At 33.0% G+C, this 27,104-nt stretch overlaps 3 protein-coding genes across 6 annotated transcripts; 1 reads left to right on the top strand and 2 right to left on the bottom strand.

Annotated features, from left to right (window-relative positions):
* Positions 1-2,806: 2,806 nt before the first annotated feature.
* On the bottom strand, positions 2,807-13,044 carry LOC149899376 (uncharacterized). 2 transcript variants are annotated; one of them, XM_090114212.1, is made up of 6 exons: positions 12,620-13,044; positions 9,635-9,745; positions 8,506-8,757; positions 6,021-8,137; positions 5,416-5,592; positions 2,807-4,411 (listed from the first exon to the last, which is right to left on the bottom strand). In XM_090114212.1, exons 1-6 carry the CDS (start codon positions 12,735-12,737, stop codon positions 4,352-4,354), a joined length of 2,835 nt encoding a protein of 944 aa, XP_089970338.1. In that variant the 5' UTR covers positions 12,738-13,044; the 3' UTR covers positions 2,807-4,351. The 2 variants fall into 2 exon arrangements, with proteins under 2 accessions (XP_089970338.1, XP_089970339.1); XM_090114213.1 differs by having other exon boundaries at positions 6,021-8,131.
* Positions 13,045-13,306: 262 nt separating this feature from the next.
* On the top strand, positions 13,307-18,353 carry LOC149899375 (phosphoglycerate mutase 1-like). The gene is made up of 5 exons (XM_090114425.1): positions 13,307-13,503; positions 13,576-13,808; positions 16,154-16,345; positions 16,617-16,689; positions 17,892-18,353. The coding sequence occupies exons 1-5, from the start codon at positions 13,401-13,403 to the stop codon at positions 18,056-18,058; spliced, it is 768 nt and encodes a 255-aa protein (XP_089970551.1). The 5' UTR covers positions 13,307-13,400; the 3' UTR covers positions 18,059-18,353.
* Positions 18,354-19,407: 1,054 nt separating this feature from the next.
* Positions 19,408-26,921, bottom strand: l(2)k10201 (zinc finger protein 511 lethal (2) k10201). Of its 3 annotated transcripts, none has more exons than XM_090114537.1 (4): positions 26,691-26,921; positions 20,726-20,862; positions 20,180-20,375; positions 19,408-19,722 (listed from the first exon to the last, which is right to left on the bottom strand). In XM_090114537.1, exons 2-4 carry the CDS (start codon positions 20,857-20,859, stop codon positions 19,411-19,413), a joined length of 642 nt encoding a protein of 213 aa, XP_089970663.1. In that variant the 5' UTR covers positions 20,860-20,862; positions 26,691-26,921; the 3' UTR covers positions 19,408-19,410. The 3 variants fall into 3 exon arrangements, with proteins under 3 accessions (XP_089970663.1, XP_089970664.1, XP_089970665.1); XM_090114538.1 differs by having other exon boundaries at positions 26,815-26,920; XM_090114539.1 differs by lacking the exon at positions 26,691-26,921 and adding an exon at positions 26,284-26,319.
* Positions 26,922-27,104: the final 183 nt, after the last annotated feature.

Genomic DNA, 27,104 nt, shown 5'->3' with positions numbered 1-27,104 from the left:
GTGGCTATTTATTCAATTTGCTACAAAACAATGATAATTATAGTTAGAAAAGGTTTTTGTCAGTATTTAAATATTAAAAGTTTTAGCTCAAGATTTTTTCTGAAGTTATCCACACTAGATTTTAATATTGTAACTACTATCTATCTGTTTACTTGCTATTTAAAAGCTATGGTACAAAAGTAATTTTAATTAATTTTATTTTATATTTATTGTACTCATTGTATTGTTCATACTGATGAGATTTTGACTCGAAGGTACAAAACACGATTTTTCGAGCCACCTGCTCATACTATCTCATTGAATATACGAGATAATATTGATTTATTTCAATAAATAATATCCATACAATTTATTAAACAAGTACATACTAAAACTCACTTTTTCTTTTTACTTTCTAATGTACTTACAAGTATGGAAAATTCGGGTCACAATCTCATCAGTAACTCAATTTTATTCAATCTTTATCACGAGGCTACTTAAGTATTTTTTCAAGCACCTGATTTTTTAAAGTATAACATTTAGGATTAAGTGTATTTATTATAATTGGAAGTACCCAGTCGGTACAAATAGTAATGTTTTTACTTTTTACTACGCGATGTCTGTAATGCTACAACTATTTATACTGAATAAACTCTTTATATTATATTGTCTTTTATTTTTTACCCCGATCTTAAAATCTTTCATTCAAATATATGAGCCAACATATTTTTAATCATATATCAAAGTCTCAAGTCAAACGATATCTCATTTTGTATTTGACGCATCTAACAGTTATTTAATTTTAACAATAGCTTTAACCGGTGAAATACGAGCGGTTATAGTTAGTGTTAAAATTAGGACGTCCTCGGCCCTCTATAAAATTGTCGTTATGGTGTGATTTCCCAACCGGAACTTTAACAATTTGTTATTCCTAAAGTAACGTGCTGCAACCCAGCCTTAAACATACATACTGCATAATTCCATTGAATTATTAGAACTATTTCTATGGTACCTACTACCTAGCTTACGCACTAGATCATCCGTTGTTACGTAGGTAGTAACCAATACTTAATCTGTGATCCGTTGTCTCTCTGTACATATTTGATCTGCATCGTCAAAAAGCAGCTGTCGACGGGTGCAGCTAGGGATGGCGATTCTTGAGAAAAATTTATAGATTTTGAAAATAGATTCAAATTGCAACTTGATAATCGATTATCTTAAATTTAACGAAAAATAGATCCTGCTCATTAATAATTTTAATATTTCACCTCTACTGTCGCGACAATGTTTGCAAGAGCCTCATACTTAGGTATGTGTTTTTTTTTATGATGTGATTTCATAAACCACTTTTACCCGGTATGCTGAATTAATAATAGACGTAGATTGAACGAACTCATGATTAACGATATAAATTCTCTGCTGTTCTGCGTAAATTTTAAAAGAGTGGCGGGTTCATTCAGAAATCATGCATTAGTTGGTATGCGAATTTGATACACGATTTTTAGATCTGCATTTTCACGGATTTGGTTCTAACTTCGGACGCGAACTTCAATCGCCCTACTGCGAGTTTCCAATTTCCAGTGATCTTACATATTGTAGACTATCTGCTCCGCGCGGTTTCACCCCCGTGGCTCCACTCCTGTTGGTCGTAGCGTGATGATATAGGTAATATAGCCTATAGCCTTCCTCGATAAATGGGCTATCTAACACCGAAAGAATTTTTCAAATCGGACCAGTAGGTACATATCATCTTCGGACGCTCCGGGAATATGACAGTTGCCGAACAGTGACGAAGATTTCTATGCGCAATTTCATCTGCCATGGGGCATATCACGTGCCCCCTTGTAGTATATCGATACTGTACAAGGGCACACCGCACACGGGATTTCCCTTTTAGTGCAAGTTTCCTATCTGTTCGTGAAAGTTTCATCAAAATCGGTCCAGCCGTTGCAGAGATTAGACGAAATAAATAGATAGGCAAAAATTATAAAAATTACTATTTAGGTATAAGTACCGTAACTAATATGCATTTCTTAATTCATTTAGTAAAAAGTGGTTATTTTAATATTACGAACAGACACTCAAATTTCATTATTGGTATAGACTACGACTAGCTGCATCCCGCAATTTCTCCTGCATAATGAGTTTGCCTTTTACTCTCATGTTCCTGTTTCAATATCAGTATAAAAAGTAGCATATGTTACTCCTTATTACATCAGCTATTTGTTAGTGAAAGTCCCGTCAAAATTGGCTAGCCATTCAGAGATTAGCTGTAACAAACACTCCAATTTTGTAATTGGTATAGATGTTTCTGTGATCTGTGGTATAGATTTACTCGATTTGTAGCCGATAAAATATATCATGTATGATAACTGATGTGCGTGATTACTGAGACTGATTGCAGATTGATATACTCTTCAAATTAATAAGGAATGTGTGTAGGGGATGAAAGGTATGACTGCTCAGCTACTTAATCACAGGTATGACTGTTCAGCTACGCAACTAATGCCACTAGTCTAAAAAATAAACGTACAATATAAACTGCGGTAGAAGCGGCATACGCGTAGAAACACGTTCCGTCTGAAGTCAGCTAATTAGCCAGGATGCCTTTACTCGGTGACGTTGCTAACTTTTTTCGGCTAATTCTATCTTTGTCTCACTACAGAGTACGTGAATACGTGCTATGTTTGTGGGTGTGTAGAATGTTTATGTAGATAACTTGGAACGGCTTGAAGCTCCAGTTTTGATCGTATAGACCGCGTCTACATATGTATTCTAAGTATAAAACATTTTACATACCTACTGGGTAAAAAATGAAAACCACAAATAAGAAATAATTTTTTTATTTGTCCCTAATTAAAAAGAAACAAAAGATATTACTTATCATATAACCACTCTTAGAACAAAGTAACAATATAGACGTACTCACACAGAGTACTAGATGTATTTACACAGATTATATATATAATTGAGATTTGTCATTCTATGAACTAAAAAATGCTTAACGTTGACAAGGAACTTTATATTTATATTTTTCATAATTTGTTTCCTGTGACTACTGCCTGTACATGTTAATTCTTATAAAAACAGCATTAAATTTTTATTAAATGTTTTTCAAACACGAAAATCCGCAATTAAAAGTAGTTGTCATGACAGTTGAGACAGAAGTCAAATTACAAAAATAGGTGGTAGTTATTTGTTATAAAATGGCGATAAACGAGACATACACAAAAAAGGAAAGAAATCTTTCCCGCTATTAATTAAAAAAAAAAATGTTTTGTTAATCACTTTTTCGCGACGACAACCTTCAATATTGAGGTAGTCAGTATTAAAATATAAGTAACAGTGCGATCAGGCTATTTTGCGATATGAATCACGGATTTTTCTTTAGCTGTAATAAAATTTATGATTCAAATATCAAAACCTACTTTTTGATAAACTATGTAATTTATTGTATACATAAACCATTCACATATTATTTTATTTCTTTAACAAAAATGGCAACACTTTTAAAAGTCTTTGTCTACAACTAATTTTCGCGCCAAAATAGCCTTGGCACCATACACAAACACTATTCTAAAAAAAAAACAATTTTGACGTAACGTATGATAGACCTTAATCACATAGTACTTCGTACTGTTCAAATACTTTTAAAAATATCTATTTCTGTACACATTATTTTATACAGGCACTTTTATTGCAATACTAGAATGTCGAAAAAAATATTTATAAAAATAAACCTGCTCACGCGTATGTCAATTTTATGAGTATTCTACAGCTTTTAAAACCAATGAAAGGTCAGTAAAAACAACCAGCACATATTTATATTTGAGGCATTGGGTTAATTACGAATTAAGGACACATTACCTTCTAATTTTACTTTATTGACACTGGCAAATAGACAAACTTTCTGGTCAAGAAAAAACAAATTTACCAATTTTTATAATTTCTATATATAATGCACAATAAGGGTGTACTGGCAAAACAAAGTTTGCCGGGTCAGCTTGTAATATTAATAATTTTATTTAGGTAATTGTAATTTAACAATTAAAATCAGCACCTAAGGATTAGCAAAATTTATTTTAGCTATCACCCGCAATTCGTAATTATCCCAATAAAATTTACATACATAATAACTGTCAAGGAAAATGGAAATCTAGGTAATTTACAAACGGACCAATAAGGCAAGATTAATAAGTTTTCATTCATCATATTTTTTTTTCAAAGAACAATCTCATCTTACTGGCCCCAATCAATTAATACTCAATTAAAAAAATAAACGTCTTTACGCATGACTAACAAAGTTGTAACATTACTTATAATAAACAATTTGGTGTAAAAGATAAACAAACAAAAAAACTGTATGCAAATATCACTTTTTCTTATTCATATTACTCAATATGTGGCCGGGGTTTTGACTGGCGGGAAATTGCTGAAAAAAAATAATAATTTCGTTATATTTCGCGCCAAAACTTTCAAAATTAACATGGCGGTCGTTGACTTTAGTGCGAATGAGATAGCAAGCTAAAGATCCCTTTTGTTAAAGTGGGATGGCAGATGAAGATTTGGCAGCCTGGAAGAATAAGACTAAGGGCTGATTTTTCAATCCTTGGTTAAAATTTATTCATCGAATAACGTATTAAACTACCATTTCAAAAATGTAATGTAATTTTCCTTATTTGACAGTTTACAGGTGACATTTTAATATGTTCGTGTAATACTTTATTGGACGGATACATTTTAACCAAGGATTGAAAAATTGGCTCTAATAAGAATAAAATAATTTTATTAGAATCACCAAAATACCACCACCATGTAAGGAAACATTGATAAGCGATAATTTTGCTTTATGTACAATGTTAAAACTGTTAAATATATAAATAAATGAATTAATGTGTGTTACAGGACTATAGATTTAACTAAACCAGTCTCTATGCATATACATAGACCTCGTTTTACTAAAAAAAATAATTAAAAGTTGTCTTTTTTTTCTAAAAAAATTCACAATTTTTTTTTATTTTATATAATATGTGGCTTGTGGTTATTTGAAATCTAGAACAATATATTTTAAATGTCTTTATGTATGAATTGTTTATGTAGTAATATAACGAGAAATAGTTCGATAATGATGATGGAGCATGGTAAAAACGTCATTCCATAAGATATACATACATACATAACAGAATTTCTATTACAAGATTTTTTTAAAAGTGAAACTTTTATTACATCGTCTCAAACTTTTTTGGTCTGTGTAGCGCATGTCGCGTGTATCGCGGCTGCCGAGTAGGTATCACGCGACATGCGCTACACAAAGCAGTGTTCGGAACCGTTCGAACAGTTTCACTTTTATCGTGGTTTCATAAAACCACACAACATTTTTTTATTTTCCCCATAATATCTAAGTAAATAATCTTTTTATTACAAAATAAAACTCACCGGACCATGAAAACCATTTAAATGTGTTTTCATTGGAGGCCTCTTAACAAAACCGTTCCTCCTGGCGCCGCGGGACATTGGGCCCCAACGACTTCTGAAATTTCTCTTGTTTTTGTACCGATTGTGTGAAGTCATGTTCAGCTCTGTAGCCCGAGTGAATTCTTCTTGAATTTTGTTCTGAAACGAACAGCGATGGAAAAATATAATTATTACTTTCTTTAAAAAAATTAACATAGGCATTTTCATTTTATTGAATTTAAAGATTTGGTTCGCGTAACCATGATTACCTAACCAAAAAATCATGATACAATTAATCATTTAATAATTAAAATAATTTTATTACCTATTGAAAGAATTGTGTTAATAACGTCCAATATAAAAAGCACACCATTTCCGCAAAACGTATTGCAGAATTAGAATGCCATAAGTACCAAATTTAGAAAACTTTATGTTCAGACTTCAGCTTAAATAACCTACTTAACCCATTGAGCCCCGAACGGCCCGATCGGTCCACGACACAATAGATTTTCTATTGTGTCTGTGATTCCGGGGCCTGAGTTATTAAACAATTCCTTAAACACACACAAGAAGCAAAGTCTACTCACCATATTATCATAGTTGGTTGTATCCGGCGAGCACCGTATGCTCTGCTCCAGCACGTTACTCTGGCCGACTTCGCTCGTCTTCATCTGCTTCAGCCTGATGAAATCGTCATACAACATCTTGTTCGTGTTCAACAACCGACTCTCCAACTTTTCACACATTGAATTAGAAAACACTATCGGGTCAGTCTTCTTCAGGATCTCAAGCAATGTCCGATTGAGGCCGAACTCGTACGGCAGAATACACACTCGCTCCAGAACTTGCCCGGCCACTTCACTGTCAAACGTCCTATCTATACGACACATGAACATCGTCAACTTTATGAACACAGTTCGGAACCTATTAAAGTTCTGTGACTGTCCGATCACGTGCAGGAAAACGTCGCACAACAACACGCCCGGCCCCACTTTCCACTTCAGCAGATCCTCGCACTGCGACAAGTCCACGAAATTCAGGTACAGTAAAGTCCTTTCCAACGCTTCGGTTTTCAACCTGACGTCTTTTACGACCGCGTCGTTCGATTTCAGCACGAAATCGATCGACATTTCCACAAGACACCTGGTGAGGTTGCGCCTCACGCACTCGTCGATGAAGCACAAACCGTACATACGTCTCAATTGAATGAAACTTCTGAATATCATGTACTCCTGCATGAAGTCGTCAACGGCTAAGCGTTCCAGCCTATCTGCAATGACCTTTGCATCAGGATAATTATGTGGGAAATAGCAGTTTTCAGCATTCTTGCAATTTTCTATTAAGTTGAACACGCAAGTACCGCGAAGCAACGTACTCTTAACGAGTTCGGTCGGGTGGTACAGTTTTTGCATGAAGCACGGTTTAGCCGGCGTCAAGAAGTTTGGCGTCGGTAATTTTCTTGGCTCATCACAATCCGACCTACTCGACTCAGAACTAGTTTCAAAATTATTGACGATCGGGGTACAATCGAAATTATTTCGTAAAGATGTCGAATCGGCGCTTTGTTTCTCGCAAATGTTCGGTTGAATTGGTTTTTTACCGAGTTCTGAAATTTTAGACGGATGGTAGGATACTGGTTTCGGTTTCTTAAATGTAACAGGTACGAGCGGTTGCGGTATATATTCATCGACTGCCGGCGGTTCTGGCGGGTGAGCGTGCACACTGCTCCTGCGATTTGGCTCCATTTCGAGAATGCTCTCGGCGTAGAGCGACAAAGCGTCATCGACATCATCTTCCTCATCGACTGAATGTCTGGTCTTCAGAATTCTCTCTGTACACACCTCAGGTTTATTCATATTAGAAGAATTTTCATCACATATTTCGTGTGGTTTTACAGGTTCTATATCACAAGTATTGTTATGTGAAATCTCATTTGTTACATCATTTTCATTCCTGTCTTCTGATTCTAATTTCGTTATATCTAACCAGAGTGATAGGAGCATCAGTTCCACTTCGAACACGTTTTCTTTAGCTATGTGTTCTTTAAATTTGTCAGTGTCCCGGATTTCATCACTACCACTAGTCCAAACACACTGTTCTGGATTAAATGTTTTCAACACGTCACTCATTTTGTCGTGAACGGACCTATTATCTATTGTTTTATTGGCTACAGATTCGTTGCAAGACGACGAGGCACTGAGGTTTAATGCGTTAGAAGAAATCTCTACATCTGTTTGTTTATCACTACTACTAGAGTCACTTTCGGATGAGGAATCGGAACTTTCAGACGATTCTTCTTTTTTTAGATCACTTATTTTGGTTAGTTTTATAAACGGTATTTTATTATCGATACGAAAGAAATCGTTGGACATCACAGTGACACACGTTGTAGTACTGGAGCTCGATATATCTTTGGTCCAAGAGAATTCTGATGAGCTGATGAGAGAGCTTCTTCTTGAATTGCTTTCCTGATTTTCCTTATTTTTATCTCCATTAATTTGACATGTTTTTATGAATTCTGTTTCTTCCACATTTTGTGCTTGATTTTGGGGTTCTTGTATTAGAGTTTCTGTGTTTTGTTTCGGCTCAGGAATGTAATCATTGACCACAGTCCTGACTAAGCCTTGAAGCATATTTTTGCGGTTTAACGACAACCTTCTTTTCGTTGGTTTTAAATTGTTTGTAGGTTTTACATTATCTGTAACTAAAATTTATTTAGATCTTATGATTAATATGAATTTACATTATATGCAATGGCCAATAAACTTTCTTTGGTATATTAATTTTACTAGCATTTCGCCCGTGGCTTCTCCCGCATATTTTAGGAAGTTTTTGCTTTTAACTCTTACTTGTTCAACTGTCTTCCATTTTAAAACTTTCATTTTTTTTATATGGAAACACAAACTTAATTGTGGTATAAGAAGTAAACACATGGTAATAATTTTAAAATATATAAAAAACTTCTAAAATTCACAGACTAATCTAATCATTCTCATCTGCTTCCAAAGTCATAAACAATAAAATTTATAAGTTCTAACTTGGCAAGATACCTACAATATTTAACTAAATTACCTTGACTATTATCCACGGTGATAGCAATTTTTGCGCTAGAGTTTTTCCTCACAATTCTCGACTTCTTTCTCTCCGGACTGATAACATCTTCCTTGTTAGAGCTATCCGCTGTCTCTTGTGGCACAACTCCATTTTTAATTATATTCTTTTTAGTCTGATACTTTCGTTTAAGTATCGGCTTCTTAGCAACAGGTTTGGAAGTCATTGTAATTTGCCGAATGTCGTTTTGCTTTTGAAATTGTGCCCGGACTACTGTAAAAATGGAATCACAGTGGAAGAAGTTAATTTATTAAAAGTCTAATATAAATTTATAAAGAATAGAAAAAATTTGATCACGAGCCGGGACTCGAACCTGCATCATTACATTTAAAGTTATTTATTTTAAGAATAACAAAAAAGCATCCTGATTTAAGTATAATATGTGTGGATGAGTGGATGTGTCTAACACAATATTTGAAAAAAATCTGGAATTGCTACATGTTAGAATCATAACTTTGTTCCTATTCTTAAAAATATTTTAGGAAAGATACATTAAAGAAAGTCTTTATACAATACTAGCTTTTCGCCTGCGTTTTTAAAGGAAAACCCACATAGTTCCCGTTCCCGTGGGATTTCCGGGATAAAACCTATCCTACGTGTTAATCCAAGTTACCCTCTATATGTGTGCTAAATTTCATTATAATCGGTTCAGTAGTTTATGCGTGAAAACCATACATACATACAAACCTTTCCTATTTATAATATTAGTATAGAAGACAATCAAACAAAAATATAAACATTCATTTCGCTAAGTTAGTTAAGAAATTAAACATAATATTTGATAATTCTGGTTATTTTCTTAAAAAAAACATCATTTCTAACTTCTTATCTGTTTCTGTGTCACGACTTGTAATTGCTTACAGTTATAAATTGCTAGCTTTGTAGTTTGTACGATAGACATATATTTTTTATAACTTTTTCACTAAAATTTTGATCTGCAGAAAAAATAGTTTATTAAAAATATTTTGCAGATATACTAGTGTCACTGCTCTAAATTTCACCCTAATTGGTTAACTGTTTTAGATGTTAAAATGTAACAGACAGTTTCTCTGTATTGTTGCATTCAATATATTAGTAGAATAGTACAAACCCTCGTTGGCAAGTGCAATTTTGATTTCTTGATTCAATTTAGATGGTGGTCTTCCCTTTTTTTTAATTGTTGGTGTCTGATTCTTCTGCGGCTCTTTAACAATCTGTGTATCTACAAAAATAGAAATATGTTAGTATTTATAAATTAATATAGAGCATTAATGAGAGTATTAAGCATTTGTAAGTAGATAGTTTTCCTTCATTTACCAGCAAACTGTAATTTATATTATTAAAATTTGTTTAATGTATTTGAGGAGTAGTAATATTTTTGACCGCCTCCTTGATACAGTGGTTGATGCATGTGCGTAGAACCGAGTGTACTGGGTTTTATTCCCGGTGGAGGAGAAGAAAAAAATAACGAGACTTGTCTGGCGGGACACAGAAGGCTGATCATCTACTTGTTCTTAAAGAAAATCGATCAGTGAAACAGATGTATGAATAATGCATCTACCCCTTACACTTCTAGGGGACATAATATTTATGACAGAGTAATAAAATACATAATTATATTATAATAATTTAAATAATTTCTATAGTTGGCTTAAAGTTCTTTAAATCATTCCTAAAAACTTGAAAGACTATGACACTAGATAGATAGATAGATAACTTGTTTATTCATAGAACAAAATAAATATACACAATACAAACACAAAACATAAAATGTACTAGGTACAGTTTCATTTACAACCAATTTGATTGCATACAATAATAAAATAATTTTTGTGAACCCTGCCACTTCACAGATCTCATTGAAACAAATTATTATAACGTAATGGCACCGAATTCCGACCACTGATTGATACGGCTAAATGAATCCTTTAAAAGATAAATTAAATACTCTAGAGGTCATAAGAAAAAATGATATTATGAAAGATTACGAACTTATATTTTAAAATATGCACATAATTGTATTTCATAATGGCTTTTTATTACCTAAATTTGGATTTTAACTGTCACGACTGGAAATTAACTGAAAGCACCATTTTCCGACCGACTGAGTACAAATACACGTGTTTCCGACCACTGAGTAGCTAGATTCCGACCAGCCAAATATTTTCTACTAAAATCAACTTTATGATAATAGAAATACAATGGAAATTCGTAAAAACCCGTTTCGTCTTTTCACTGCATCACGCGTGGACCGATTTCGATAATTCTTTTTTTATTATATTACTTGAAGTACGAGGATGGTTCTTATGGAGAGAAATTTTAAATATGTACCACGGGCGAAGCCGGGGCGGACCGCTAGTTTTAAATAATATTTGAGCATTTATTATAATAACAAAAACTAACTCTATGTTAGACTGTAGTAGTTTAAAATTACATTTACTCAAACTCAAACTCATAAAATGCCTCACTGGTCATCCACACTAATTTAGAATGTCCCATTGACTACTTTGCCCAATTCTAAAATCCATTTCACCAAAAGTATTATTTCAGCTAATGAGAATACTTCAGCCTCTTTTTTATCACTCATGATGATGACCTGAAATAAACGCATGCAATTTCACTCAAGCACAGCGCAAGCAAAAGCTAAAGCAACCCAGTTGGACGGAAACAGGGAATTATATCGCACCTAGATTCCGACCAAACCTACATTTGCGTAATAAAGCCTCTAAACCGAAATTGATATTCATTTTTAGTTCATTTCTATTTCATATGTACACTTATAAAGATCTCACAATTTCGTAGTTATGCAATTATGTGTCATAAACGTAAAATATAGGGTTTTTAAACCAGACCGGTCTTTGTAAATGAATAACAAAAAAATCAAAAAAGAGTGTCAGTTAAAACGAATATTACAAATAATCCATTAAAGTTAGCATTGGTCGCATACAGGTGTTGTATGTAAGCATAGCGTTTAGAATAAATAACTTAATACGAAACCTCCACAAAACAACATGCATAATAGAAAATTACCTTCTTTTAAAAAGTGCGAAATTCCTTTTACCGACCGATTCGGTCGGATTTCGGAATGTTGTTATTTTGACAAGCTCCTCATTCCGTCCATAATTATTTGTCCAAAAAAACCTATAAAAACACGCTATCTTTGCATGTATATTTTAAAATTAATAATTTAAAACACCAATAAAACGTTTAAAGTAAATTAACCACAAACTTACCAGAGTATTTAGCGTAAAAATCCAAATGTTTATTTTCACCGTTTTATGTTTTTTTCGCATTCAATCCAATACAAACTACACCCTCGCCTAGCTTTTCTTGGATTGACGAAATGTCGGTTAAAATTTGAAACCCAATTTTGGACAGATGACGTACGATAAATGATTGGATCGAAAGCCTTCAGTTTCACGCATGTCGCGCGTATTTTAAACGTTTTATCAAATAAAAATCAAAATGGTCGGATAGAGGAGGCTAGTCGGAAACCGGTGCCGTTACGTTAAATGGACATTTATGTAATGAATGAATGAATGAAAAATACTTTATTGTACACCATAAAGAATACATTTTACAAAATTAAAAATACAATATAACAATGTACAGTATCGCTGGCAGCGATCTCTACCAGGCAACCCAGAAAAGACGAGGAAAATAAATGAGTCAATAACATGGTGGTGCAAAATAAATAAAAGTGCCAGAATAATAGTAATGTTAATAAATATAGATTAATATCATTTGGATTGTAATACTTGATATGAATTTGAAATTGTATACTATATACATATGATACATATTCATACCATAGCTGTAGAGAATGTAAATAAGTGCAAGGTTTTCATCTTTTTATTGATTTCATTTATAATAATATTATAGATAAAGGTAAGCAGTTTTTGAAAAAATGATACATTGTTGACTTCAAATTCATTGAATGGATAACTTGAGATACCTGTCATAATTTCTTAGGTTCTTTTGACAATAAAATAATAGGAAATTTGAGTGGGACTGTGTCCCAGAAAAATACAAAACCGTGTTAAATGCAAGTCTGCATATTATTTTCAGTATAGCATCAACAATAATTAATAGTTACCGTTCGCAATCTCCGAAGCATTTGAGTTTCTTAAAGATTTCCGACTAGGTCGTCCAATCTTCTTTTTCACTTGTGGCGTTGGGCTCACTGCCTTCACCAGCTTTTTCTTTGGCGGCATATTTATTTAAATATTCATCACGTTAAAAAAACAAATAATGTATCTAAACACATGGAAGTTTACATTTAGATGATATTAAGAGTAGGTAGTTTATAAACTTAACGTAGGTAGTTAAGTAGTTAACTTCGTAAAGTGTGTTGTTTCACTTTACACAGAATATCAAGTTAAGATTAATTCGATGCTATTTCCCAGAACGCACAAAATATATTATTTATTCTCTCTTTTGCAAAATTAAAACTCAGCAGATTTGAGGCTGAATTTTTTCTTTGCGATTTTAAACATTCTTTTGTACACTGCACAGATTATAGCAACGACATTTAAATTTGACAATAGAGAAAATATTGGCACAGGTAACATTAATTGACCTAGCTTTATGCAGATTAAAATTATATGACCGCTCTTTTTTATTTAGTTAAATGTCCTGAAATTTGTACATACCCAGATAGTGATAAGGAATCAAAGAAATTATGATAGAGAAATTTAGATATTTATGGTTAAAAATTGATTTAATTTTAACTTGGTCTAATTAATGAAGCGCCAACACTGATCTTTGAAGGTCAAAAAGGTTACATGTGTCAAAGTTAGAGGACGGTCGACTTTTTGCAAAGCCGGTCAGCGAGTTTATTATTTAGAATAATTTAAAAAATACTTTTTATCACAATCATGGGTGGAAAGTACAAGATTGTTATGATTCGCCATGGCGAAAGTGAATGGAATCAGAAGAATCTTTTCTGCGGCTGGTACGACGCTGACCTTAGCGACAAGGGTAAGTTTAGTCATCCAGTTATTACATTTAAATTAGGTAGTTTTACAAAATATTAAAACAAATTTTATTCAGGACGTGAAGAGGCTGTTGCTGCGGGTAAAGCTTTAAAGGCGGAGGGCTATCAATTCGATGTCGCCCACACATCAGTTTTAAAACGAGCTCAAATTACTTTGAACTCTGTCCTAAAAGAAATCGGTCAGACGGATATACCCATTGAGAAGACCTGGCGTTTGAATGAGAGGCACTACGGAGGACTCACTGGTCTGAACAAGGCTGAAACTGCTGCCAAATATGGTGAAGCTCAGGTGCAATAGAATATAAATAATATGTACTCATTGATTTTTAAAAAAGTAAATGTATACCTGAATTGAATGTGAAACATTTCTATACAACTAAACAGTGTAATTAAATCATAACGCTGCTACAATTTTTATATTAGATAAACAATAAACATGGTAAAAATAATAGGGGAATTATAAAACGAGCGAACAAAAAAAAACTTTGCGACTGATGATGACATACTGTTTTAATAACTTGAGCGGTATGAATTTGACTAAGCGAAAAATTAACTAAACTGACGACGAATATTGATTTATAATAAAATCCAGAACGAGCTTACAAAAAGTGGATTGTGATAAATCCATTTCAGATATTAAAATTTTATCCGAGCGACTTCATTACTAAGTGAGCGACTGGAAATACAGAGAGGGCAACTTCAATATTAAGATCGATTCGATTTTTCTAAGTGAGGTTATACTTAGCGAACTACTAAAAAGTTCACTTTGAGCAAAGTTTTGTAAGCTGCTTTATTAATGATTATTGGTTACTCATATTCTATTTGAGGGCTTATGTTTTTTATTTTGATACGCTTTTTTAATAAAAACTACAGATTTTTAAATTCGCGCGAATTCGAATGGGGGCGGGGCGACGAATCGTTGCAGTCAGGTGAGTTGGGAGTTGGTTTTTTTTTTAGTTGACTGAAGCGTCTTATTTTATTTTTTGTTCATTTGATTGAAATAAATGCATGCATATTACTTTATTTTTACGGAGTACATTGTTTTAATTGGCTCGTCTTTAGTACCTTTACGTTTCGCTAGAGCGTTGATTTTTTTTTAAGTTATAGTTCTAAGTTTGTTAATTAATTTTGGAAAGTTTCAACTTGCGGAAACCATTACTTTTCAAGATATAATTTTTTGAAATTCAGAAAATTTGGTTATTATTTACGACGTTTTTGACAGCTGACGTTTCGTTCACTGTAACTAATGACTGATTCCTTTAATAAATGTGTTTTTACGGTTAATATAAAAGCGCAAATTAAACAATTATGTATTAAATCAAAAATATGATATAAATATGTATATTTTACTTTACAAATCTAATACGGTAAATATCAAATCTAAAAAAAATATATGCAATAACGAAACGTGAGCCCATTTTGTGTGGCGAGTGCCAAAAGCGACTTTAGGGTGATTCCCACTCAACCAAAAAAAACTACGTAGGTTAAAAACTATAAAACTTTTATTCTTAACCCATTGACCACCGAGCGGCCCGATCGGGCCGCGACACAATAGATTTTCTATTGTGTCTGTGATCCGGGGACTGAGAGATTAATATTCAAATAGGTAGCGAGGAGCGAAGCGACGAGCGTGTTAGGTTAACCCTTGAACTGCCGCACGAGCCGAGCGAGCGAAGCGAGCGTGCCGCGGCAGCGGCCGGCGAGTGCCAGAAGCGACTTAAGGGCGATTCTCAAAATAATTTTGAAAAAGAAAAGCAGTTTATTTTGAAAAGTCACTACCCGCTATCGATTAGACACCTCAAAATAATGAAATTCGGGGATCACGAGTCGTATTGTTATGTTGCCTTATATTTCAATAATAAAATTTCTCAACTAATAGAATAGTGTTTCTTCAAATAGTTATTTCATATTATTTTTATTTTTTAAATGTGAGCTCATTATACTCTGCTCATTAGTGTATTTTTCAAAGTGGTTTATGTATTCGAAACACTTCATTTAAGATAAAATGCCGCTCAGTATAAAAAATACATTTGCCAAATATTGAAAAAAATGCAGGACGTAACGTTGACACTCAAACAAATATTAGGTCGCTCAAATATTATGAAGCTGCTCATTTTGTATTTTAAGTAACTCAAATTAATGTTTGTAAGTTGCTGTTCTGTTGATTTCTCGTCACTCGCAGTCAGTCGCTCACTTAGTAATTCTATAACCCAAATTAATTAATTTTGACACTTAGAACTGTAATTTACAGTCACTCGTTTAATTGCTACCCAAAATAATATATAGGTATAAAGAGTGTGTAACTTACTTCTAATAAGTTTTTAACACAAACTCAAACTTATTTTCATGAAATCAAATTAAAAACATAATCATAGTCTATACTTGTAATAACTACAACTGCACTATAAAATTTGATGAAAAAAAAATATTAATTACTAGAGGTCCGCCCCGGCTTCGCCCGTGGTACATATTTCGCAATAAAAGGTAGCCTATGTCCTTTCTCGGGTATCAAAATATCTCCATACCAAATTTCATGCAAATTGGTTCAGTAGCTTAGGCGTGATTGAGTAACAGACAGACAGACAGAGTTACTTTCGCATTTATAATATTAGTATGGATTTCTTTTACCTGCAGGTACAAATCTGGCGCAGAAGTTTCGACGTACCCCCACCAGCCATGGAAAAAGACCACCCGTACTATGAAACTATTGTGAACGACCCTCGCTACGCCGGTGACCCAAAACCCGAGGAGTTCCCCATGTTTGAGAGCTTGAAGCTCACCATTGAAAGGACCCTGCCTTATTGGAATAATGTTATTGTGCCTCAGGTATAATTTTGATTTTTGAGTAAATTATTTATTGATATTATGATATTTGGTACCAGTTATAAAATTTAGTTAACTATATAGAAATAAGATTATTAATTATTAGAAAATAAAGTTTATTATTTCTTGACCCCAATATTGACAATCTTTTCAGGACCTATAATGTTTCATTTGTAAATAAAAGAGATTCAGAAGCTTAAAAATGAAAATTTGGCTGATGACTAAAAACTTTGTGTCAATGCAATGCAATGTACCAATTTATTTTTATTTACAGATCAAGGAGGGCAAGAGGATTATAATTGCAGCTCACGGCAACAGTTTGAGAGGCATTGTCAAGCATTTGGACAGTAAGTTTTATATTTATTTTCTACCTTTCCACCTGCGGCTTCGCCTGCTTTGTCTCAAACCTAATACATCAACTAAAACCTTCCGCTTGAATCACTTTATCTATTTAAAAACCCGCATCATTTTCCGTTGTGTAGTTTTCAATATTTAAGCATACATAGGGACATAGGGACAGAGAAAGTGACTTTGTTTTATAATAAGTAGTGATGATTAAAAAATATTAATAAAATGATACTTTAGCCAATACTACATTATGGTCTAAATTTAAAAACAGAAATTCTTAAAAGATTTAATTTCTTTTAAATAACATAAAACCAAATTAATCATGATCAGTCAAAGTTATATATCTTTTTGGTTTTATGAAGAGAATATGATGCAATAAAAATAAGTGGTTTTCAAACTATTGTTATAAGAGTGGGATCTTTTTATCATTTGTTTATAAAATTTCTATCAGTTGTTTGATGACGGTTTAAATTTTTTGTAGATATTTACATAATATAACATTTATGCAATGTTTTATTTCCTTTCTATACAAAATAAGAAATTCCACTATTACAGGCCAATTTCTAGAACTTTCTATTAATTACATTAATCGATCACCAACATCTATTTTTCACACCCCTAAATGTTTGTCAGACAGCTAGTCTTGATACTAGATTGTTAAAAAAATTATGTCAAAAAGTTTGAAATAAGCTTTAAGGCTGTACACGGACCGACAAGCAGTTGAGACCGACGGCTTGAAGCCGCGACCGCGCGGTGAACTATAGACATTCATTCACTGTCGTACACGGACTGCTCAAGCCGTCGCGACCGCTTCAAGCCGCCAACTGCGCGGTTTGTAGCGACACCTTGAGCAGTCAACGACCGTCTGCTCGAGCAGTCCGTGTGCGTTGCTCAGCCGTTAACTGCTCGAGCTGCCCGTGTACGGCCGCTTTTAGGGCCGATTTTTCAATGCTTGGATAAAACTTATCCGTCTAATAAAGTATTACACGATAATATTAAAATGTCACGTGAACTGTCAAAATATACGGGCAATTAGAATACGTTTTTAAAATGGTAGTTTTATACATTATTCGACGAATAAGTTTTAACCAAGGATTGAAAAATCAGCCCTTAGTGACATTATTTGCAAGTAGTGATTAAAATCGTAAGCTTTCACGTGTTCTTACATGTCAAATACTTATTACAAAGTCTATCCTTCCAGACCTCAGCGACGCAGCTATCATGGAACTGAATCTGCCCACCGGAATCCCATTTGTATATGAATTGGATGAAGACATGAAGCCAGTGGATTCCATGGTGTTCCTCGGAGATGAGGAAACCGTCAAGAAGGCCATGGCAGCCGTCGCAGCTCAGGGAAAAGCCAAGTAGACTAAGTGTTACCGTGAAATTATATTTATTTTGCTTAGTTCTTGTGAACAAAGATACTATCACCGTTATGTGGATTGTATGTGCTGTATATTTATTTTGAGACCAATATACTTTGGAGTAAAGTTCGATTTGGCTTGTTACCACTATTTATTTATTTGGAGTTTTAAATAATATAAAAGAATAATTGGAATCTCTAGAGCTTAGATTCTAGATACTTGAAATTGCTGGATGTCTGCCAATTATTGGAATAGCAACAGTTGTTGACAGAATGTGCGTAATAAAGTTTGTTAAGTAATGTGTGTTTTTATTTTTTTCAAACATTTATCCCTCTAGTAACTGAAATCCACTGATCAAATGTGATAACTGTATGTGGTATGTCTTTGAAACATTGAGGTATTATTACTACGTATAGAGAGAACACCACGAACAAAATTTGTGCGACAAGCGCGGCGGGCTCGGGGCGGCTAGTGAGTCATACACTTTGTAGATATTCTGCCTCTTATTACTTATAAATTCAAAACAATCAATGTAACAAATAAATATTGTTTATCTTATTAAAAAAATATGAATAAACTTATCAATTAAAACCGATCAATGTAACAAAAAAAGTGGTTTGAGACGATTGACTCTAACTCGCGTTGCAAATAGTGTAGTAGCGATGTCCGCTCTAGTACGTAGTACATAGTAACTCAATGCTTTGAATACATTTACTGCTCAGGAGACATTATAATTAAAATTTTTCAAATTGGAAAAGATTTAAAGTCTCATATTAGTTATTTTATTATACATACTTAAAACATTTTATAACTGCACATATTACTATTAATTAAACATTGAAATATTACCTATGTCCTCAATTAAAAATAACACACACAATATAAACACAGTATTACCATATTTCCTATAATATTGTAATACTGTGATATAAATATGTACCACAGATAATATAAAACTATACCACAGAATACATAATAGTAGCTAAACGCTACAGAACGGACACTCTCCGCCTCCCGCCAAAATTAAACACTTCCCTCACCCCGCACGTGATCAGTCTAAAAATGGTCCACATTTTTCTACAGGGACGACACGCAACGAAGATTGACAACATTAATCAAATTGACTAAAATTAATTTTATTATTTTGGATTTGTGATTATCGTTTTCCGTAGAAAATGGTTAGATACCTATTTTGCTGTTTACGGATGTATTTCATCAGAAAAACGCGAATTTTTTTTTACGGTAGTCAAAAATGTGCCAACCATAAAGCGTTAACACACACATTTGCAGTCTCTACAGTGTGACTATCAAAACGATAATTTTGTATGGAGTGTCCGGGGTGTGACTATACCATATTTATTCCGGTAAACTCTCCTTCAAATCGGACATAGCAGTGTCCATATTAACCGATGTTCCCGACTTATCGTCTTTCGTAAACTTTTTACCCGTGTATTTAAAACTTCTTTGCTTATTATTCGTAAATACAAATTTCTTGGGTTCAGAACTAGTATCTATTTCCATAGCATTAGAGTTCTTTTTCTGTTTCTTAGGTTTTGGTTTCTGGTCGAATCTGAAGTCTTTGGGAAGTTTGTGGATTTTCACACAGTGGTCGAGCCGTTCATCTGGATTCATGAATTTCTCTTTGCATTCTTCTATGTAGCAGCAGTACTGAAATTGTTATTATTTTTTAGTAATATTTTGGGAGTTTTTCTACATATGTAAAGCAGTTATGGTGGAAAATTTATACTAATGTTATAAAGCTGAAGACTTTGTTTGTTTGAACGCGCTAATCTCGGGAATCGGGTCCGATTTGAAAAGTTTTTTCGGTGTTAGATAGCTTATTTATCGAGGAAGGCTATATATCATCACGCTAAGACCTACAGGAGTGGAGCACTGCGGATAAAACCGCAGGGCACAGCTAGTTATTTAATAAAATATGTATTTTGATTTGAAAAAGTGAGGGATAAGGGATGTAATTAAGTTTGTATCAATTACAATAAAAATGATGTCGTCCCTCTGTCAATCATATTTATAAATAAGGTTAGTTCAAAACCAAAGGTCTACTTTTTCTGCGTCTATTTCCATACAGATTGATTCGAACTGTATCTCTGAATAAAATACTTACCGAAGGTTTTCTAATTGCGCTTACAGCAAAGAACGAATCGTGTGCCTCTTGCACATGCAAGTCCAGCAAGTGAGGGGAGGGGAGGACCCTCTTACACTCGCAGCATGAGTACCGGTGGGAATTGTAGTGGTTCTCGAAGTCGAGGAGAGAGGTGGTGGTAAAGTTACACCCGGGGATCGAGCATGTTGATTTTATACTGGAAATTTAATACTGAAATGAACATTTCTATATATGTGTTATTCGGTCTATAAGCTACAACACTGCCAAGTACTTACCAAGATTGGGGGGAGTTAAAAAATATATAATAAATAATTGATGTAACGTAATAACTAGTTCATGTGAAAGTTATTACTTATTTTTTTCATGATATAAAGAGCTTTTTAAATTTTCCTTACCTTATTCGCAAGCAATGTTCGCAAGACGATAAGATAGCTAAGTAAAAAAATTAAAAATAATCTAACTATATCTACCCACATTTTAGTCAAAAAAAAATAAACATAGTTAAATATAAAATGCACTATTTCAATAGATATCATAACTACTCACACTTCATGACAGAGATCTTCATCATCAAAATCATACACCCCCAGAACTATTGGCTTCTCATTTGCAAATAATTCATCATTTAATTTCCGTCTTCCAACACCGTATATTTGAAGTTTTTCCAATAAATCGTGCATTTTCTGTAACAAAAAAATCTGTTTTGTAGTCATAGAGTCAAATGAAATATACTAGGTTCTCATCCGCGGCTTCGCTCATGTTCAAAGTAAAACCCGCATAGTTACCGTTCCTGTGAGATTACGGGATAAAAAGTAACCTATGTCTTATTCTGTGTCTTCAACTACCTAGGTACATAAATTTTATTGTAATCGCTTCAGTAGTATTTGCGTGAAAGTAACAAACATCCATCCTAACAAACTTTAGCATTTATAATATTAGTAGGATCATGGACAAAATATTTATTGGGTCCATGGTAGGATTGTAGTTATAACCAAATATTTTTTTAGTTTTACATGATATTTATATCTTTTAATTTTATTTAGCTCACCCCCACGAATATTAAACTACTAAAATAATTACATAATACATAAATTAAATTACACCTTATTGATTATTGAATATAATGTACAGGAAGTTATAGATAAGATCCAAAATAACGAATTACATGACTTTCCTTTTGGGTAAACGATGTTACAAGTTTTATCTGGCTATTAATTGAATTAAATCATTAAATACATAATGTATCACAAAGCAATCATGTCTTCTATTCAAGTTGGCACATGGCAGACATTATTTGCTATTTGCTTAGTCTCCGTTGATAATTTAGTTCATTGTTATATTCTGAGCGGCTTTTGAGAAGACACTTGCATCATGAGGTAAGATTTATTCGTATTTTATTTTATGAAAAATAAAGAAAATGTAAGGAGAGACTTTAAAATTAATTTGACCGATCAGAGATTTAAAAACCGTTAATTTGAAAACAAGTTGAAAACAATTTAAATAATTTTGTAAGCAGTTTGTGATGTAATGTACCTACTGTACCTACTCTATTTAAGCATAATATATTCATCGTGTAACGCTGTAAGCGATATAATTTTCAGCTTGTTTACAATGGGTACCTAAATTCATAAACTGCTTAACTGTTTTTGAATATAACGGAACAATAGTCGTGTTAAACATTATAGGTGTAAATGTTATTTTTCAGGTGTAATGGTGACAAGATCCACCTGAAGGAGGAGGTAACATTATTTTATGTTAAACTAGCTGAGCCCCGCGGTTTCACTCGCGTAAGTCGAGATAAGGGAGAATAAGCCATCTATAGTATTTTAAGGTAGCTTTCCATTAGTAACCTAATTTTAATATCTATGAGTTCTTCGGTGGTTGATAAATTGTTCTGAGTTTGTTCGAAATATGTGCAGTAGTAACTTTTGAGTTATCTCTTACAAATTACGATATTTATTTATTTATTTATTTTACATACATAGATTCCTTACAGCTTTTGTATTACAATATTTATAATTAACTTTAACAAAACAATACGCCAATAAAAAGGAATACCAATCAACAAATAAATAATAATAATTAATTTAATTTACCGATATTAAGTACCTACTACATCAATTTTTTGTGTTTATAATGCCGCGGCCGGTCACTCACATTCGTACGAATAGGTAGTACAGGCGTCGGACAACATTTACAATTTTTTTCCATACTTGTACGAATGTCTGCATGCAAAGTCTGAAGATAGCCAGGAGGTATTATAGTGGAGACTAATTTAAAGAAAAAAAAAACAAAGGCTTATTTAGATTATGTCCACAGAACAGTGTTAAGTATGTATCTATTTCATTCATAGACTAATAGGAAATAATATTGTAATACTGTGCTAATAGTATACATTTTTTTTAATTTGAAGGTATAGCAATTTGAACAGCGTAGGAATTAAAAAAAGAGCGTGTGTGCTGCTCACATGTCAGAATTGAAACTTCTTTGGCGAGATTCAATGATACCAGAATCATCGCCTTGACGTGATATAAAAGATGCTCATATCGCATACTTTAATATTATTTACGGTACAAGTCATCGACTATTTAAAAGCGACCAATTTTATATGGTTTGCTTATATGTAGGTAGAGTATACGTAGCTATATTGTTATCTTCAAGGTTGATATAGGTAATTATCGTCGCTAGGTATGACAAAAAACCATTCCGGTAACTAGTGGTTACGGTTACAAATGTATAAAATATTTTAAGATCTATAGGTACAAATAAATTATATTTAGACGATTCTTGTACTACAATTCAAATCATCTTCTATAACGTTATTATTTAATGCGGATGAGGTATAGGTACTTACCAACTTAAGGTTACGATACCTAACACAACAGTTTTTTGACAATTACTTTGCAAAATTTTTATTTTTTGTGGACTGTCCAGGATTTGTACTAGCGAAGCTTCGAGTATGAATCTAACTATACGGTATAATTTATACAGTGATTGATGAAAGTATTGTGAACATCAAGTGTCACTCTAGTAGTGCCTGGTGGGTCGAGCAGTATTTTTAGCCTAGCTTTAGACAGAGCAATATCCTTCGGGTCCATTAACTATGTGGTCAGTGGTGGAGGAAGTCCACTTTCCCATTCTATCGGCGTTGACCTGCATTACACTAATAACTAATAAGTAATACCTACACATATTTACATGATAAAAAAAATTGGACAATTCTGAATAATAATGCGAAAACTACGATCACAAATCATCGCCATACACCGAGGAAATACACGTCCCAGCTATATATCAAAGTATAAATTTTTAATTCGTGCACCGCTTCAGAAGAGGGATACAGACAGAGTTGTTTTCGTAGTTATTATAATCGTGTAAATATTTTTAAAACTTCCTTACCCTATAAATAGTAGCAGGTATGCGAATTCTATCGGTTCTAAATACTAGCACAATCAAAGGACCTCTTTAAAAATAAATTTCCACCAGTTTTAAAGTATAATTTGTCTAAGCAGCTTAATAATTATTATTTTTTTGATCGTTAACGAAATGATCGAAGGTTGTAATGTTTTCTGCAATATCACAATGATATGACGGAAAATGTTTATCTTCCACTAATTTTAGATAAGAGAGCATTAGATCACCAAGCCTGGTAGCCCAATAAAAATAAGACATTTTCGATTGATTGTTTCGTTCGAGCTAGATATAATTTTACGTACAGAATTGTATGTTTGTTTGTCTTTTAAACATACCGAAAAAGTTATATCATGTCTTAATGATTTTAGACATGGAAGTTCGTTTTTGATTTTACTTAGGTATGTAAGTACCTATTTGGTTACCTGTAAAGTTCATAAGTTAAAGGAGTGTCGCAGTAATAATATCATACATCTATACATTGTTAGAACTAACCAACGAAGGCCAACTCAACCCTAACAAAAACTATAAAACCAGGTTTTCAAGGTGGTTCTTAAATTCAAGTTTTATGCACGTTTAACGTATATAAGTACCTACGTAAATATGTTGCTGTTTGAACGGTTTTTTAATAAAAATATAGAGGTCTATTTATAGCACTAGAGAACCTCTCGAAGAATAAAATATAACTTATGTTTGTGTTTTGAACCTACTCATTAAATACCTAAACAGTTCATTAATACAGGGTGTCCCAAAAAGTAGGAGGTTGCCGTGATGATTCGGATAGCCCTCTAGGTCCTCTAGACCTAGAGGGCTATCCGAATCACCCCCATAGTATGTTATATGCGATTTTTCGTATTATCGGAGTTATGACGTTTTATTTTGTCTAGAAGATATTCTTGTCTCATTAGATCTAGTATACTGTATAAGGATCTCTTCCCATCTTTAGTTTCAGATTATTTTTTGTAAAAAAGCGAGAAACGTCACGTGTGAAATTTAAAGCATAATATAATACAGTATTTAAGTATTCTGCCTCAATAACCATTTATCAATGAATATTTTTTCGTGCACCTAAAGATATCTGTTTTATCAGATATTAGTCATTGATTCGATTACATATGGCCGATAGTATATAGACATATTACAGATAAAAAACCCTAAATAGTAACTGTTAATACTCGGTCTGAGATTGTTGTGTTTGTGTGTGAGGATCTGAATTTATATTTAGTGTTAAAATGAATAATTTAAGACAAAGAAGGGTAAGTTTTTTGAAGAAATGACGGAAGTATCTCATCAAAAGCAATATTATTGAATTAAACATAATAAAGATGAGTGGAAGTGATAGATTGCTAGAAAAAATACAATAGTTTTTACAATAAAATACGGAAATCTAAGCTCGAATGACCGCTGAGATTCTGATGCAAGAGCCGATGAAGTCTGAATAACTTTAGGACTGCAGCTTCTACATACCTATTATTTACATAACCTTAGAATCTTTCTGTTAGTCTTTCGGCAAGTTTCAATACGAAGCGTTCCATCTGTCCCGGAGAACGATGGCATATAATACACTATCGGAGTATTACTAACAATTTATCTTTAAAGGCCGGGAAAAGACCTGTAACACGGTGTTAATTTGTGTTTATCGGCGGCGACAACTTAACATCATCTGGCCCTTTGATTGTTCTGACATATAAACATACTAAGACTATAGTAACGAACATAAATAGTATAACTACCCTCTTTTTCGATAAATGTACCTAATATCAACACACGTAGGTATCTTTATATCAGGTTGCTCAGATAACCTTGACCTTTTGATAGGAACACTACAGACCCATTATACAAACATCAAGAAAGTCACGTTGAACAAGGCCCAAACGGCAAACCCAAACTTATTAAACCATTTGGAGGTATGTACGATGCATCAGACACACCACAACATTCAACAAGATATTACGTAGGTAGATAGGTATAAATGATAAGCTTAATAATAAATGATAAGAGCATGTTTCCCATTCGTCTGGGTTAAAAAAATCTTCCACGAATTAAACTTTTCGAGTTTTTTTTTTATTTCTCGGCGTAGGTATTTTAATATCATTAGGTACAGATATGTTTATTATTGTTTAGTTATTAGTAGTTAGGTACCTATTCCATATTTATTCCAACTTAAAACTGTTATAAGGATTTTTATTTCAAAGTTGTTAGGTAGGTACCTTGATTTCAAGATGTTAAAAAAATTAAAGTAATTGGGAAATATAAAGTTTTTAAGTTTACGAGAGAAAATAGAAATACTTACTTCACTACGACTACGATCAATGATTTTTTTAAAGTAACAGGTATATTCTAGGGAAGCGCGCTCCATCTTAGGCCACAACTCAGCTTACCATCAGGCGAGATTGTGGCCAAGCGCTCCCCTATTGCAGCATTAAAAAAAGCAAAAATTACTACGACGGATTTACGGATATATCGCGGTTACTATGGACATTGGACAACTCTAATTTATAAAATGCTTCGTCACAGTGACTAAACAATCGACATCAAGATAAAATAAATCTTAGCTGAGCTAATACCTATTCAAACCGTCAATAACGAACCTTCGCAAGAACATTACAGTCCTCGGTATATTTATTTATTATTATTTAATAATTATTGTTTAGGCCTTAATTCTTTAATAGTCTTTGTATCTAATTCATTACCTATATTATTGTGATAAGCAGTGAGGTCATTCAGTCGCTCTTCTGATGCGGCCTTGTAAATACGGAAATCTATTTAAAAAATTGTGATGCAATAAGAATACAAATTTTACGTAACGACGATAGCGGCGAGCACAGATAATATATTTTTCGAGTGTTTGTATTGAAGTGTAGTGTAAAACATGAGTGAAATACGCCAAAGAAAGGTACGTGAACGCAATATTGGTATAACCTTACTTTCAAAAGTAAATATGTTTTAGGTTTTGCCCAAAGTTTTAAGAAACTTCTTTATTCTTATATTTTCTTCTACATATTTTTTTTTGTTTATGGAAAAATTTAAATTAATTAAACGTTGTTGTTTTCAAATTAGGACTTTCAGCGCATTACATTCGTTTTAACTGTTTACTTACGGCTACAGTATTGCGAATCTTCCAAAAAGGATCAAAGGTCAACAACACAACTTGTTCATTAATATAAACTTTTTATTTTGTCACACGGTATCTTCCTAAACGGAAGTAAAAGTTATAATATTGCCCAGTTTGTTTACATATTGTGTAGCATTGTTTACTTTGTTAAAACTGACTTTTGAGGTTATTGAATATTTTGAATTTACGCCGGATTTCGTGAACCGTCAAATGCATTATTATGTATTTTAATTGACATTTTCACATTTGTCACAATGGAAATGATTGCCAATAGACAATTACATTCGAGAGATTATTATTAATGGCAACCTTACTTTTTACACAATCTTATTTTTTAAGTTCTAGGTATTTAATAAAATATAATTTTGACTTCAGTTAAATACATTGAACATTTTTTTT

This window comes from Colias eurytheme, chromosome 21 (genome assembly GCF_061535395.1).
Source record: "Colias eurytheme isolate Ceu_HAF_F1 chromosome 21, ilColEury1 Martin Lab GWU primary, whole genome shotgun sequence".
NCBI classification, from domain to species: domain Eukaryota; kingdom Metazoa; phylum Arthropoda; class Insecta; order Lepidoptera; family Pieridae; genus Colias; species Colias eurytheme.
The sequence above is the reverse complement of the archived record's forward strand: the minus strand, read 5'-3'. Positions and strand labels throughout refer to the sequence as shown.